General features: G+C 35.7%; 1 protein-coding gene across 1 annotated transcript in view; it reads left to right on the top strand.

The window, feature by feature from the left end:
* Nucleotides 1–12665, top strand: part of LOC126458057 (probable multidrug resistance-associated protein lethal(2)03659) — a 289235-nt gene that overhangs the window by 92957 nt on the left and 183613 nt on the right. The window contains exon 7 of the mRNA XM_050094855.1: nucleotides 7903–8059. Coding sequence (XP_049950812.1) covers nucleotides 7903–8059 — 157 coding nt within the window. The remainder of the gene's footprint in view (nucleotides 1–7902; nucleotides 8060–12665) is intronic.

The following is a 12665-nucleotide window of genomic DNA, read 5'->3' as shown; positions in this document are numbered from 1 at the left end:
GGGCAAAGGAAGCCATAGCATGATTGAAGTGAGAGCTATATTCTGAAGTTTCTCTATTCTAAATTTAGTGGTAGTCTTAAACCTTTTTGACCAGCTTTTCCTCCATTGTTACTCTTCCATTAGGTCTGTGCTTTCAGGAGGCATGTGCCTTTTACAATTTAGTGTCATGACTGTGCCTTATCCAGAGAATTACATGTTCTTCTGAAGATGATATGGTTTTAGTCCATTTGATAACCTGAACAGTATGCAGTGGGAAAGTACTTAGCCAAAATCTAGCAGTAATCCAAAAGAGAATTTTTGGTATTTCTTGAAGTATACACATTTATGTTACATGTTTATATATTGATATATATGGCTGCCTTTTACAGCCATGACCAATTGAATGGTAACTTTTCGGTGCATAGTGGGTTCCCAGCATGCTGCCACTTATGGTGAAATGCTTTGTGAGCAATCATAAAGTCTCAATACAGCAAAAAAATATCAAATTTTCTCCAAAATCATAATGTCTAAAGATGAGAATACCCCCTGTTTTATAAACTTCTGTTTATAAATACTCAAGCAAACTAAAATTTGTAGCAAGAAAGAATTTATTGTATTATGTTTTCACAATATATTGATCAAAGGATTTTTTAAATGTACATATACCATATATACATTTTCTATCCTTTATTCTACATCTACATTTACATCTTCATGAAAACTCTGCAGTTTACAATTAAGTGCCTGGCAAAGGTTCCATTGAACCATCTTCAATCTATTTTTTTACTGTTCCACCCTTGAACTATGAGCGAGAAAAATGAACACTTAAATCATTCTGTTCTCTTATTTCCTTTATTTTATTATGATCATCATATCTCCTTATGTAGGATGGTGCTAACAAAATATTTTCATATGATGGTGATAGAAATTTCATGAGCAGATCCTGCCCCAACGAAAAATGCCTTTGTTTTAATGATTGCCACCCCAATTCGTGTGTCACATCTGTGGCACTCTACATCTACGTCTGCATATATACTCTGCAAACTGTTGTATCCATTATTAGGGTTTCTTTCAGTTCCATTCACGTATGGAATGCAGGAAGAATGATTATTTAAATGCTTCTGTGCCTGCACTAATTATCCTAATCTTATCCTCTCATACTCTATGCAAGCGATTCATAGAGGATTGTAGTATATTCCTAGACTCATCGTTTAAAAATGATTCTTGAAACTGTGTTAGTAGACTTTCTCGTGACAGTTTACTTCTGTGTTTAAAAGTCTGCCAGTTCAGTTCTTTCAACATCTCAATGACACTCTTCCACGGGTCAAACAAACCTGTGACCATTTTTGCTGCCCCTCTTTGTGTACGTTCAAAATCCTCTGTTAGTCCTAATTGAGACCAGTGGCAGATACATATGAGGGGCGCCCACTGCCCTCCTTGTGGGGCTGCCTGCATTGTCACCCACACTGCCCCCGCCAGTCAGCCCGCATGCTATTTGTTCATTTCTTTTGTCAATCGGCTCGACTGAAGCGAGTTATTGAGTAGTTGTACTTTCCTATGTAGCATGTGCGTCCGCGTCAATGTATTTTATACATTTCTGTTTGGCACATAGATAGCTATCACATAGCACATGTCCTACTGACGATGTAATTAACCAGTTTGCAAGGAAGAATAGGTGCATAGAATTCATCATTTAAGGAAGAGAACCATAATTGTTACTTTTTTATATCACAAAATGGCATTGTCTCGTATATGTGCATAATCAGTTTAAATAAAACTTTCTTAAACTTTGCATGTGACTTGATTACTTTTTATTACGGTAAAATTAAAGGTAGCTCAAGATATTTTCAGCACCCCCTCCTTGAAGTTTTTCTGTATCCACCACTGTTTTATGTGGATCCCACAAACTTGAACAATTTTCTAGAACTGATCACATGAGTGATTTGTAAGCAATCTGCTTTGTAGACTGATTGCATTTCTCATGATTCTACCAATAAAGCAAAGTCTACCACCCGATTTACCCACAACTGAGCCTGTGAGATCATTCTATTTTATATTGCTACAGAGTATTACACCCAGGTATTTGTAGGAGTTGGCCAATTCCAGTTGTGTCTCATTGATACTATAGTTATAGGATACCATGTTTTTTGTTGGGTGAAGTGCACAGTTTTACATTTTTGAACATTTAAAGCAAGTTGCCAATCTTTGCACTGCTTTGAAGTTTTATCAGTTTCTGAGTATTTATGCTGCTTCTTTCAGACAGTACTTCATTATAGATAACTCCATCACTATTAGTATTGTCACCAAGGTTGTTAATATTCAACATGAACAGCAACGGTCCCAACATACTTCTCCGGGGCACATCCGATGTTACTTCTGCATCTGACGATGACCCTACATCCACGATAACCTGCTGTGCCCTCCCTACCAACAAATCCTCAGTCCAGTCGCAAATTTCAGTTGATATGCCATATGATCATATTTTTGACAATAAACATAGATGTAGTACTGAGTCACATGTTTTTCAGAAAGCTTTCATTGTCTCATGTGACAAAAGTATGAGTTGGGTTTCACATGATCAGTGTTTTTGAGATGTCTCATTACATTTGAGCTTGGAATATATTCTAAGATTCTACAACAAATCAATTTCAAGGATTCTGAGTGGCAGTTTTGTGGATCTCTACACTTCTTCTAACTGCGTGTGACCTGTGCTTTCTTCCAACTGCTTGCCAGAGCTATTTGTTTGAGGGCTCTACAATAGATTATAGTTAGAAGATAAGCTAACTTAGCTGCAAATTCAATATAGAATTTGATAAAGATCCCTTCGGGCCCTGAAACTTTGTTCAGTTTCAACAATTTCAGCTGTTTTTCGACACCGCTGACACTAACATTTATTTCACTCATATTTTCGGTGTATGAGGATTAAATCTGGAAAGTTCTGTGTTTTCCTTTCCTTCAGAGTTTCAAGCTTCTTGCACTATTTGACATTGTCATATCTTTTTCCAGGTTGATAAATTCTATGAATGTGTCTTGACGTTTCTTTAGTTGCTCTCATTATCAACTGTAACATCAGAATTGCCTCTCTGGTGCTTTTACCTTTCCTAAAGACAAACTGCTCCTCATCTAACAGATCCTCAATTTTATTTGCCATTCTTCAGTATATTGTTCTTATCAGCAACTTGGATTCATGAGCTGTTAAGCTGATTGTGTTATAATTCTTACACTTGTCAGCTCTTGCAGTCTTCGGAATTGTGCGAATGATATTTTTCCAAAAGTCGGATGGTACTTCACCAGGCTCATACGTTCACCAGTGTGAATAGTCATTTTCTTGACTATTGCCCCCAGTGATTTTAGAAATTCTGAAGGAATCTATCTATCTATCCCTTCTGCCTTACTTGATCTTAAGTCTTCCAATGCTCTTTTAAATTCTGATTCTAGAACTGGATCACCTATCTGTTCTCTTTGTGGTATGTGAGGTCCGCCAGCTATGCAAAACACCATCTTTCTCATTACGCAAACATATTTTGGCACCACTGTGCCATCAACAGTGGGTTTTCGTTTTTATTTATTCTTTACATTTGAACCCACTGTTGATGGCACAGTGGCGCCGAAACATGTTTGGGTACTGAGAAAAATGGTGTTTTGCATAACTAGCGGATCTCACATCCAACAATTTTAACTGCAAACATGGCCAATACAGGGAGCTGCAAATCAAAATAATGGATATCTGTTCTCTATTGACTTCCTTTTCTTCTTTAGTCACCTCAGACAAGTCATACCCCTCACAGAGGCTTTAATGTACTCTTTCCATCTATCCACTCTCTCCACTGTATTTAATAGTGGTATTCCCACTGCACTCTTAATGTTACTACCCTTGCTTTTAATGTCACCAAAGATTGTTTTGACTTTTCTACATGCTGTGTCAATTCTCCTAATATTCATTTCATTCTTCAGTTTCTTCACATTTTTCATGCAGCCATTTCCTCTTAGCTTCCCTGCACTTCCTATTTATTTCATTCCTAAGAAAATTAAATTTCTGTATTCCTGAATTTCGCTGATCATTTTTGTACTTCCTTCTTTCATCAATCAATTGAAGTATTTCTTCTGTTACCCATGGTTTCTTCGCAGTCACCTTTTTTGTACCTATGTTTTTTTTTTCTAGCCTCTGTGATTGCCTTTTTTTAGAGATGTCCATTCTTTTTCAACTGAACTGCCTACTGAGCTGTTCCTTATTGCAGTATCTATACTGTTAGACAACTTCAATCACACTTCTTGATTCCTTAGTACTTCTGTATCCCATTTCTTTGCATACTGATTCTGCCTGACTAATCTCTTACATTCCAGCTTACTCCTCATCACTACTGAAGTGTGATCTGAGACTGTTTTTTCTCTGTTATGGTAGTCATTGAATACTTCATGCATTGCTCTCGACAGTCAAATTCATTTCATTCAGCTTCTCACTTTCATAGTCCTCTGCATTGTTTCATACTTATTATGCAGTAGTTTTTGTTTCTTTTTTAAGATTCTTTACAGTGACTGCCTGAATTTAAAATTTTCCCCAAAAATCTCACTGCTGTCAATTTCAGTTTTCAATCAGTTTTCTGTAGTTAGTATTATGTGAGCTTCACAACTTTTCCGGAGCACGTCAAATTCTGGCATTTTGTTGTGAATCTTAGGTAGTTAATTACTAGGATTTTAATGCTCTCATCTGTGGACAGCACAGCATTCTTTTCCCTCTCATACTTACACCTCCGAGTCTCCCCACAGCTGTCGTTCTGGATAGACCATAGCCTAATCTACAAAACCCTCATGTGCAATTATACAAAACAAGCTACCCTTCTTTGAACTTTTTCAATGTCCTCCATCATTCATATGTTTTGTGGATCCCACGCTGCACAGCAGTACTCGGAAGAGGATGGCGAGCATAGTGGAGTCAGTCTTGTTAGTAGAACTGTTGCATTTGCTAAGTGTCCTGCCAATAAATCACAGCCTCTGGTTTGCTTTTCCCACAGCATTATTTATGTGACCATCCCAATTTAAGTTATTCATAATTGTAATCCTGAAGTATTGGTTGAATTCAAAGGTGTTGGACTTGTGAGATTTATCATGTACCTAAAATTTAGCAGTTTCCTTTTAATATTCATGTGCATGAGTGCACACTTGTTATTATTCAGAGTCACTAGCCACTTTTTGCTCTATACAGGCACCTTGTCTAAATCATTTTGCAAATGGTTTGGATCATCTGATGACTTTACAAGATGATAAATGACAGCATCACCTGCAAACAATCTAAGAGGGCTGCTCATATTGTCTCCTAAATCATTTATACTGGGTGGTCAGAAATAGTCTGAAAAGCTTGTAAAGGTGTTGCAGGATAGGTTGTGTTGAGAAATAACTCTTAAGAAAAAAATCAGTACATTGTGCCATTTTCAAGTTAACTGTCAATAAAGTTAGCCAATCAGGCTGTTGCGCATACCAATTCAAACATTCTGCCGTATATAATTAGTGTAAGTTGTTCTCATAGTATAGATGACATTGCATATAACTGCTCAGCCTTTGGATCAGGGTCAATGTCCAGTTTTTGTATCACTCTCTTGTTCGATTAGAAAAGCAAATGAAGTATACATTTGGTGACACCAGCTCTGGTGGGCTGCTTCAATTAACACTTCCTTAAGGAATGCCAGATATTACTTCTGTTTGACTCAATGACTTTCTTTCAGTTATTGTGAACTATGACCTTTTTGACAGAAAATCATGCACACAGTAACATAATAAGATGAAACTCTGTAGGCAAGCAATTTTATTAGATGTTGCTACTGCTGGAAATCTAAAAACATGGAATCAATTTGAGACCCCTATTGATGGCATTTATTACTTCCTGAGAATGAAGAGCTGTTTGTATTAAACAAGAACAACATTTTTTGATTATGTACTGACCACATCTTAATAGATTGTTTCCTTGGAGGTAATTCATAATTTTTGAACACAGTATATGTTCCAAAATCCTGTGGTGAATTGACATCAGAGATATTGGTCAGTAATTCTGCAAATTACTGCGATTGCCTTTCTTGAGTATTGGTGTGACCTGTGGAACTCCCTGGCTTTACATATGGATCATTTGACTAGCACCAGTTATGTGTAATTGGTAAGTAAGGAGCAATTGTATCAGAATACTCTGAAAGGTTCCTAATGGGTATACTATCTGGACAAGAGACCTTGCCTTTCCTTAGTGATTTAAGATGTTTCGCTACACTGAGAATACCTGTGTCTAAATTTGTCATGATGGCAGTTGTTCTTCATTCAAATTGTGGAATATTTACTTCATCTCCTTTGGTCAAGGAATTTCAGAAAACTGAGTTTAGTAACTCTGCTTTGGTAGCAGTCATCTGTAACATTACCATTGCTATTGTGCAGTGAAGGTACTGGTTGTGTTCGCCATTGGTGAACTTTACAATAGACCAGAATCTCTCTCTCTGTTTTCTGCCAGTTTTTGAGAAAGAGTATTTTTGTGAAATCTGTTAAAAGCACCTCACATTGAAGACTGTGCTAAATTTTGAGCTTCCGTGAGACTTTGCCACTCTTGGGCATTTTGCAGTCTTTTGAATCTGGCATGCTTTTTTCATTGCTTCTGCAACAGTGTTCTGACCTGTTTTGTGTGCTATGGGCGATCAGTACCATCCCTCATTAATTTACTTATTATACATCTGTCAATTTCCATTGATACTATTTCTTTTAATTTAAACCACAGTTGGCCTGAGCTTACATAGTCAAATGGAATGAGTGGAGATTGTCTCTTAGAAAAGCAGCACCAAATTTCATCTCCTTCTTTGAATATATATGTTTTGTGTTTATTTTTGGTGGATTTGGATGTTATGGTATTCAGTCTTGCTACAAAGACGTTGTGGTCGCTAATCCCTGTGTCTCTCATAATGCTCCCTGTTTGCTTAGGAGTATTTTTGCCAAGAGGTCAGGTATGTTTTTGCAATCATTTACACTTTGAATGGGATCCTGAACTAACTGTTCAAACTAATTTTCTGAGAAAGCATCCGATATGATTTCAGATAACATTTTACGTCTGCCACTGACTTTAATCATGTACCTTTGCCAACTTCACTTTTGTTTTCTAAATAGACTTACCCATGTACTCTTTCATAGAGATTAAAGTATTTCATGGCCCTGGAAAAGGCTGGGCCTTGAAGGAAACATGATAATAAACAAGTGTCATCCAAAAAGGTTAAGTAATTTAACTAATTCCTTTGTCTTCTTTTATAACTCGTTAATTTATAAGGCATTCCAACCTGAGATGCTGTAGTTGGTGGTCGTGTGTGCATGAGGTGTGCTTGCTTGTGTGTATGAATGGTGTGTGTTTCTCTTTTGTTGATGAAGGCTATGGCCAAAAGGTTTATGTAAGTGTCTAATTAATTGGGCCTGATAACATATTAAGTGTGCTTCTTTACAGTATGTAGCAGTCTTTTCCTACGTAGTTGAAGTCCTACCTGGAGCTACCATTATTTAATTTATCTCATAATTTCTGTTAAACTGTAAATTCTACATGACCACATTAACGAAAATTATCAGATATTTAAAATCCAACTATAACTTCATAAAGATTAAAAGCAAAAATCATTATGACTTTCTTGTGATTCCTGGTCAGCTATTTATTGTTATCTGATTCTTTCACTTAGTTTATAGTGCACTGTGGAACATAGCTCCTGGAAGCACAGCATGGCATCTCCTTTTTGAGTTACTCCTAGTTGTCCTGTCTTGCTTAACTGTAGCTAATACTTACATTTCATTGATATTCATGTTCTTGTGTTATGAAGTTCATGATTCTATGTGCATTTTTAGCAAGGAATATCCAATTTAAAATTTTGTTTAAAATTTTTATTTGAAAATAAATTCACAGTGTTCAATATTCTACAGGTTATCTTGGTAGACTAACTTCCAGATTCAGGTACAAGACAGCAATTCGCACAGATAACAGGGTACGCATAATGAATGAGATAGTTTCTGGAATCCAGGTTATCAAGATGTATGCATGGGAGAAGTCATTCACAAGTTTAGTTGCTGCTGCACGAAAGTGAGTATCATTATGTTCACAGTGTTCCTTTTATCACTTTAAAAATGTAAGCTGTAAGAGGAATATTACTGAAACTTAGTGTATATTACGAGCATGTACTGTGTATCTGTGTGCGTGACAAGGATGGGGGTGGGTGGAGCACCCATATTCAGGAGGGCAACGGTTTAAATCCCCACTCAATGATCTAAATTTAGAGTCCTGTTGTTCCTAGAAATTGGTTTAATAAAATACTGGAATGATTTCTTTGAAAAGGGCACACCTGATTGCTGATTTCCTTCCTGATCCTTCCCCAGGCTAAGCTGATGTTCCATTTTTAATAATCTCATTGTTGATGGGACATTAAACCATAATCTTCTTTCCTTATACCTATTCCCCTATCAAGAATATGTACCTTAATCATCTTTCCTTATATATCTTCCCTATGAAGAATATGGATATCTCATATTGGTGCCCTTATTCTAGACACAGTGTAAGAATAATGCCAACATCTGTAAACATGCAAATAATGAAAATAAGTTGCATAAAATTATTTTGCTCCTTTCATATATGAATATCAAGTAACCCAAAAAAATAATGGTATTTACATACATGATACATGTTTTCTTCTAAAATTACAAATGGTCATACTGTTATATCTACATACACCAGTCATGTTTGATTGACTATGTTTCACCTGTGAGTGATGGGGACAGACATTAGCGAGCCAATTTCAGCTCTTGTAAACATAAAACTGGAAGCATTATAGTGTAGTATACCACAAGGTTCTGTTTTGGGCCTTCTGTTGTTTCTGATGCATACTCATATGAATGATATTCCACTTGCATATTTCAGGAGATGCATATTTCATCATTTCTGCCAATTCTAAAAGAATAGGAAAAAACAGTCATACCAAACCTCTTACCAGAAAGACACAGATATTTGAAAATATCAGTAAATTATTAAAGGCATGTGGATTATTATTAAATTTGGACAAGACATAAAACATACAATTGACTACTTCTCTTACAACTCCTCAAGCTATAAAAATGTATACTCAAACAGTGAAATACAAGAAACAGAAACTTCAGTTTTGAGAATGACAGCTAGATAACAATCTCAATTGGAAAATCCACATCCTAGAATTAATTAAGCACATTAGTGCAGCTACATTTGAAGTATATTTGACTTGTATTGTAAGTGATTTAAAAAATCAAGCTATTCTACATATTTGCAGGTACAAATGAATCAGTGAACCAATTTTTTGTAAATTAAACTTTCACAGATAGTGTTTCAGAATACAGAAGCACTTTCTAAGGCTTATCTCTGGAGTTAGTTCTAGAACATGTTTCAGATATGTCTCAGAACTTGGTAATTTGATACCTGCGAAATATTTTTCCTTTTCACAAAATAAAGTGAAAGATGTGAATGAACATTTAGAAAAAGTCTCATGATTCACTGCCAAGAGCTGCTAATAAATACTTCTTTATTACAGTCAGTTTCAGTCCTCAAATCATCATCAGGTATCCTGTATACCAGTGGAAAGAACAAAGGAAATACGTTTATATTTAACTATAAACACACACCAGAACTCCCAGAATAAGGTGTTACATACTCACTTATAAAGTAATAAGACTGACAGTGTTCATACATATAAAAATACTTGAAGACACTGCATTTCTGCAGTGTTAGCAGCCTCATCAAGAAGTAAAATATGTTGCATTGTTGATAGTAAAATGTACCAAGCACTACTAATCATTTTTCAGTATACTAAGTCTGATTCTAAATTTCACTTGGAGGCACTCTACATACTACTGACAATACAGGTGATAAATTAATGTTTACAAGTCAACCAAAGAGGATAAGTGTGTCTGCATACATCAGTGTTTGCCCCATGATTCCAATGGTTAATATCCTTACGATTATACATATTGCGTATCATATGTTACTGTGATCATTTGTAACAATCATGTATAAAATCTTATTGATCTATTAATTGTAAGCAACAGCATATGATATGTATTGCCACAGCATTAACATTGTCAGTAATGAAGTCCAAATGTATAGTGACATGTGTATGCATTTTAATCTATGTAAAATAATTTATACCTTACATTTGTATGCATATAGTTTCTGTTTTATGCCAATCTTTGAAGGCACAAATTCTGGGTATTCATGGTTTATTAAATCATAATTAATTATATTGAAAATAAAACTGTCATAATTTCAAAGTTATTTTTATTTAAAAATGACATTTTAAGCCATGGATAGGCATCATCAGATTATCTAAAAGGAAAAAAAAAGGATGCTAATTAAATAACTATCCTATAAACATTGTAAGTCATGGTTCTAAGAAGCACCAATAATTTAATTAAACCCGTCAACCACACTCATGTAAAACTGTCAAATGAAGTTCATTGTGCCAGCTGCCAAAGCTCTATGTCAACCACATACACATAAAATCATGTGGATGAAAATCCAGTTTTCAGAATAACTAAAAAGAACTGAATTTCAGAAATCAACCCATAGCCACAATGGGAACCAGGTCAGACAACCTGTTAAAGGAAACCAACAAAGAATTACAAATACCTTTGAACTGTTATAGCAACAAAGAGGTCACAACACAGAGACCTACATAAATCAAACTGGCCTGGATGCCAAACAGCTGGATGGTCTAATTGGCATTGGCAGTAGAATTACTGAATGGCAGATGACCGCATATAGCCATGCTAATACATCAAAAGCACAACAGATGGCACTTGTATCTTAAGTTATGGACAAGACTGATATGGAACTGATAACCTACACTTGATAAGAGGAATTAAATTACATTAAAATGCAATGAAAATTAAAATTATGGAGCAGGTAACATGGGCCATCCAAATGAGGTTTACTGTGCATACTAGGTAAACAGTATTGTGGTAAATGATTGTATTATTAAAAGTTAGCCAGCAAGCTCAACATGGATAAAGCATAGAAAAGCAGCATCCATGAACAATTGAATAAGTAAACCAACTATAAAATTGCAATAAAACTTTTACAAATCTAAAAAATTATATATGTGTGAGGGACAGAATGCTATGACATTGCTCTATTAAATTCATGCTCAGAAATCAAACAATTATTGTGAATGTTCATACAGGACAATACAAATGTAAACATTTGAGTGCCTATGTGGTGGTCATGGGGTTAAAATACACTGTACACCATACAAAAAGCCAATAAACAGAAGATCCAGAACCAATGGCACACACCAAATAGGTTTTAAGTTAGACTACAAGAAGACTATGATAAAACAACTTAATGGAATAAAAACGCTAGGTCAATGGAGGGACCTTGTGGCAGGTATCATTAAATCATAACATGTCTGATTCTTGATATCATACTGATCATTAAGATGAGTACCACTATGTTCACTTTTGTGTATAGCAACTTTCATCTCTTCTAATAAGTTCAGCTTTCATCCACTTTTGCCCCAATGGAGTGTTTTTAAATTTGCTTAGCATCGGTGGCTGGTGGCCACTATCCTTTGATGCTCTGTGGATGCTGAGTGGTGTCCACTCTGCCTTTTTCTGTTCAGTAAATGTCACAAAATTTAGTCTTAAATGTCTTATGTCCATATAGCTATTCATTGTGGATATAATCGTTCTGTAGGCTGTTGGTTAAAGGAAAATAGAGTCTACATGCTGTTTCTTAAAAATGTTTCGCTAACTCATATTAAAGCTTTCCTATGAAGGGATTCTCATGAAATTATGATTAGCAGTTGGTGAAGCAAATGGGATGTTGTACTCATTTTGCAAAGGTCTTTTTGTGCATAGATTGTCAGTCATCACTGGATTACTACTGTTATGAACAGCAATGTACTTAAGACCAGACAATTTTGCTAGACATAATGGGATTTCACTAATGCTGTGGTCCATAGTCTTGGAAAAAGCATGCTTGTAACAGAATGAGTGACAGGAGGAGGTGTGTATCAAAGAGTCACTTTTGGTTGGTTTCTGGTAAATGTAAAACCAAATGTAAAGCCATTGTTGAGCTGTACTTGTAAATCCGGGTAGCTGAGTACTTTATTTTCATCCATTGTCCATGACTAAATTTCAGTTTTGCTTGAAACTTATTAAGACCATCTACCAACAACTCAACCTCAGCCACTGGCCCATTAAAATAATGAAAATGTCGTATTGTTGACAGATGAGGACTTGCTTAGAACTCCCCATATTTTTACTGAAGTACTCACATTTTAAATGGTTTATGAAGGTGCCAGCAATAAAACCTGCTAGGTAACTGCCCATAGCCAGGCCATCAGATTGTATATAATGTTGGTTATTGAAAGCAAAATAATTATATACTCTAAGTCTTTGAGAATGGAGTAGTTTCATTGGTCTCTTTCAGCATAAGCCAGCTGTGTTCTAGAAGATTTTTTGATATGAGGGTGATAGTGTCATTGATGGGTAAGTTACACTACTGGCCATTAAAATTGCTAGACCACGAAGATGACATGCTACAGACACAAAATTTAACCAACAGGAAGAAGATGCTGTGATATGCAAATGATTAGCTTGTCATCAGAGCATTCACACAAAGTTGACACCGGCGGTGACACCTACAACGTGCTGACATGAGGAAAGTT

This window comes from Schistocerca serialis, chromosome 2 (genome assembly GCF_023864345.2).
Source record: "Schistocerca serialis cubense isolate TAMUIC-IGC-003099 chromosome 2, iqSchSeri2.2, whole genome shotgun sequence".
In the NCBI taxonomy this organism is placed as follows: Eukaryota; Metazoa; Arthropoda; class Insecta; order Orthoptera; family Acrididae; genus Schistocerca; species Schistocerca serialis.
The sequence above is the reverse complement of the archived record's forward strand: the minus strand, read 5'-3'. Positions and strand labels throughout refer to the sequence as shown.